The sequence below is a fragment of the Olea europaea genome, chromosome 1 (genome assembly GCF_002742605.1).
Source record: "Olea europaea var. sylvestris chromosome 1, O_europaea_v1, whole genome shotgun sequence".
Classification (NCBI taxonomy): Eukaryota; Viridiplantae; Streptophyta; class Magnoliopsida; order Lamiales; family Oleaceae; genus Olea; species Olea europaea.
In genome coordinates, this window is record NC_036237.1 from 6,426,103 (window position 1) to 6,430,298 (window position 4,196).

The following is a 4,196-nucleotide window of genomic DNA, read 5'->3' on the forward strand; positions in this document are numbered from 1 at the left end:
AGGAATTTTACTTGAACTCGTACCTGAGGAAAAGAAAGGTGAAGTCCAGCAAGAACTCCATCCACAAGTGAAGTCGATTCTGCAAAAATTTAGTAAAGTACTTGCTGAACAACCAACATGGTTACTTCCCAAGCGAGCATGTGACCACAAAATACCAATACAGCATGCGTGTGGCCTAGTTTCAGGGAAGCCATATCGTTATCCTTACTTTCAGAAAGCTGAAATTGAGAGAATGGTTAAGGAAATGCTTTCCATGGGTATAATCCGACACAGCAACAGCCCCTATTCTTCCCCAGTCATATTGGTAAAGAAACAGGACGGCTCATGGAGGATGTGTGTAGATTATCGAGCTTTGAATCAGCGTACCATTAAGGATAAGTATCCAATTCCTATAATTGATGAGCTCTTAGATGAACTACATGGTGCACAGGTATTTTCCAAGCTCGACCTGCGATCTGAGTATCACCAAGTTCGAATGAGTCCGAAAGATGTGGAAAAAATAGCATTCAGAACTCATCAAGCACACTACGAATTCCTGGTAATGCCCTTCGGTTTTACTAATGCACCATCAACTTTTCAAGCTCTTATGAATGAAGTCTTCCGTGATTATTTGAGAAAATTTGTTTTAGTATTTTTTGATGATATACTGATTTACAGTAAATCATGGGATATTTAAATATTGTATTTTCAATTTTACAAGCCAATGAGTTACATGTAAAATTAGAAAAGCGTCAATTTGGCCAAAGGGAAGTTAAATATCTTGGCCATCTAATTACTACTGAAGGAGTTTCTGTGGATCTAGAGAAAATTGAGACAATGTTCACATGGCCTAAACCCCAAACACCTAAGGCCCTTAGAGGATTTTTGGGATTGACAGGGTACTACTGTAAATTCATACAAAATTACGGGAAGATTGCTGGTCCTCTCACACGAATGCTCAAGAAGGACTCTTTCAAATGGAATGAAGTATCTTTGGAGGCATTCTCCAGACTCAAGGAAGCCTTGACCGGTGCACCAGTTTTGGCTCTACCAGATTTTTCAAAAACTTTCATTGTGGAATTTGATGCTTCAGGGTCTGGAGTTGGAGCCGTCCTTATGCAAGATCGACCTATAGCTTTCTTTAGCCAGGCCTTGCAAGGTAAACACCTCTTGTTATCTACTTATGAGAAAGAAATTTTGGCTTTGGTATTATCAGTACAAAAATGGAGATCCTACTTGCTGGGAAGGAGATTCATTGTAAGAACTGATCATCAAAGCTTGAACCACTTGTAGACTCAAAAGATCACAACCACGGCTCAACAGAGGTGGTTATACAAGTTGATGGGATTCGATTTCGAGGTGGAGTACAAAAGTGGGAGGGAAAATATAGCTGCAAATGTTCTCTCCAGGAAATATGAAGAGGACCCAAAGGAACTTTATGCAATCTCGAAGTTGTACCGGATTGGCTAGATGTTGTCAAGGAAGAAATTCGTTCCAATACAAATTTACAAAAATTGGTGCAGCAGAGAAGCCATAGGACCTTGGAGATTTCAAGATGGCATCCTGTTCTTCAAGGACCGGATATACTTGGCTGGTGATTCACCTTTAATTCATACATTACTTGGCAGTTTCATGGCAGCACACACGAAGGATTTGTCAAGGCCGTACAACGACTTCGTTCAAATTTTTACTGGGTTGGGATAAGGAAAGGAATTAAGGACTTTATTAAAAATTGTGACATCTGCCAAAGAAATAAAGCAGAACACATGGCACCAACAGGACTTCTCCAACCTCTTCCCATTCTCGAGCAAATTCGGAAAGACATTTCTATGGATTTCATTGATGGACTTCCACCTTCCAATGGTAAAACAACCATTTTTGTGGTAGTTGACAGATTATCCAAATATGCCCATTTTATTACTTTGTCTCATCCATATACAGCCGTTGGAGTTGCTGGATATTCTTTGAAAATATTTTCAAGTTGCATGGTATGCCTCGTTCCATTGTTTGTGATAGATATTAGTGTTTACCAGTTTATTTTGGCAAGAGGTATTTCACCTTCAAGGGACAGATTTCAACTTTAGTTCTAGTTACCACCCTCAAACGGATGGCCAGACTGAAGTGGAAAATAGAACATTAGAAATGTATTTGCGGTGTTTCACGAGTTCGCAACCTAAGCAGTGGACTAAATGGTTGACATGGACAGAGTTTTGCTACAACACAAGTTGGCACTCATCAGTCAAAAGCACTCCCTTTGAAGTGGTATGTGGAAGGGCTCCTCCTTCTCTTTTGACTTATGTTCCTGGTACAGCTAGAGTAGCAGCAGTGGAAGAGGAGCTCAAGTATCCAAGTTGCTCGGGACAACATCAAACAAACACAGGCCAGAATGAAACGAATATATGATTCAAGGCACCAGGAAAGGGAATTCTCAAAAGGTGATTGGGTATTTCTTAAACTTCGGCCTTATAGACAACTAACGTTAGCCAGGAGGCAGAATCTGAAACTCTCTGCCAAGTTCTACAGTCCTATCAAGGTATTACAAAGGATTGCCCGACTCCTCAAAATTACATCCCGTGTTCCATGTTTCGTTATTAAAGAAGAAGTTTGGTGATCAATCAGTCATAACACAGCTTCCTGTCATGGATCAAGTTGAAGAGAAATTAATTCCTCTGCCACAAGCAAATCTGGATAGATGAATGAGGGGTAAGAGGCAGCAAGTTTTGGTGCATTGGCAAGGTTCATCTCCAGCTGAAGCAACTTGGGAGGATCGCGAAATACTTAAAAAATCAGTTCCCAAATATTAACCTTGAGGACATGGCTGAAATTTAAGGGGGAGGGAGCTGATAGGAGTTTTATGTCCTAAAGTTAATAATTTTCCATTTTTATGTTTAGTTCCTTGAATAAGTCTCGCATAGTTGTTGAGTAGTTAAAACCAACTTGTGAATGTTGGTCTTTATCCCTATTTCTGTGGGAATTTGTTGAATTTTTTCTGCTATTTTTTCTGGAATGAAATGAAGATACAACACCTTTTCTGCTACACTTTTGATTTACATAAAAAATTGGAAGTTCTTGCTCCCTCAAACGGGCTAGACAAATCTGTGTTTTTTCTTTACTCCCAAAATAGGTAAAGGAAAAGCTACTTCTACTAGCAAGGCTGTTCCAAAGTCCTCCTTAAAAATGGCTTGATTCCGTGAAGCAATTGTTGAAGATACACACTTTTGTGGGGTTTTCTTGGTGGAATTAGACAAGGATAAACTAGGGCTCGAAGAAAAAATCTTTGTGGATCTGTTATGGGAAAGAAACAAGAGATTTATGTTATGAATCCCAATAGCTGCTGCCATAATTTTAAACGAAGGTGATTGGAAAAATGGTGAAAATGATCCGACAAAAATATTTCTCCTGCGAAAATGGGTTAATTTTGATATGAAGTGGAGGGGATAAAATGATGGTATAGATTTGTTATACTTTGTCAGTGATTTGTAATTTTTTTGAAAATATAGGGTTATAGTTGCAATTAGTTCTCTATATTTTCTTTTTATTTTATTTGAAAGGAGGGTAAAATAGTAAAAATTGATGAAAATGACCTTTTGCGCAATGAAATGTGGAAATAAGGGTGAAAACGTCAAAAATGAAAAAGTAGGAACGTTTTGCACAATAATATTAAAATATAGGGACGTTTTGTGCTATTTACCCCGAAGAAAATATGGGGTGAGAATGATGTAGAATGGGAAGATTTTGAAAGAATTTTTTAAGAGTAAATACATTGTAAAATTAAACCAAATCTTCGGATAATTAAAATCAAATCAGTTTACAAAATTAAAGAAAATTATAAAGAAAAATTTAATATATTATTGAGATAAATAATTACTTCAAAATATTATTATAGCTTAAATTTGATCAAAATAAATTTTAGAATTTTTATACATTGTCAAGAGTCAATGCTCGTTGGCTAATAATTGCAAGTGGGAGAAGAATTATTTTAGCCTATTTCGAGCCATTAAAATTTAAATACTTTTTTTATTACTTCTTTTTAATCACACATTCTTCAATAAAATAATATTACATGTAAATTCAAATTTTTTTTTTCTTTTTTTAACTACATATTTTTCAAACAATTACCATTTCAAAATACATTACTCCCAAAGTTTGATTTGGCTAATATATATATATATATACACATACACATATACACACACACATTCTCTCTCTTATTTTCA

The 4,196-nt window shown here is 36.5% G+C and overlaps 1 protein-coding gene across 1 annotated transcript; it reads left to right on the plus strand.

Annotated features, from left to right (window-relative positions):
- The first annotated feature begins 639 nt into the window (after window positions 1-639).
- On the plus strand, window positions 640-3,016 carry LOC111388433 (uncharacterized mitochondrial protein AtMg00860-like). Its single transcript, XM_023013168.1, has 2 exons — window positions 640-1,138; window positions 1,273-3,016. The coding sequence occupies exons 1-2, from the start codon at window positions 664-666 to the stop codon at window positions 1,395-1,397; spliced, it is 600 nt and encodes a 199-aa protein (XP_022868936.1). The 5' UTR covers window positions 640-663; the 3' UTR covers window positions 1,398-3,016.
- The last annotated feature ends 1,180 nt before the right edge of the window (window positions 3,017-4,196 follow it).

Coding starts and splice junctions, on each gene's coding strand:
- LOC111388433 (XM_023013168.1), top strand. CDS start 664: ATGGGATATTTAAATATTGTATTTTCAATTTTACAAGCCAATGAGTTA. Junction 1,139..1,272: donor CTTTAGCCAGGCCTTGCAAG/GTAAACACCTCT, acceptor AACCACTTGTAG/ACTCAAAAGATCACAACCAC.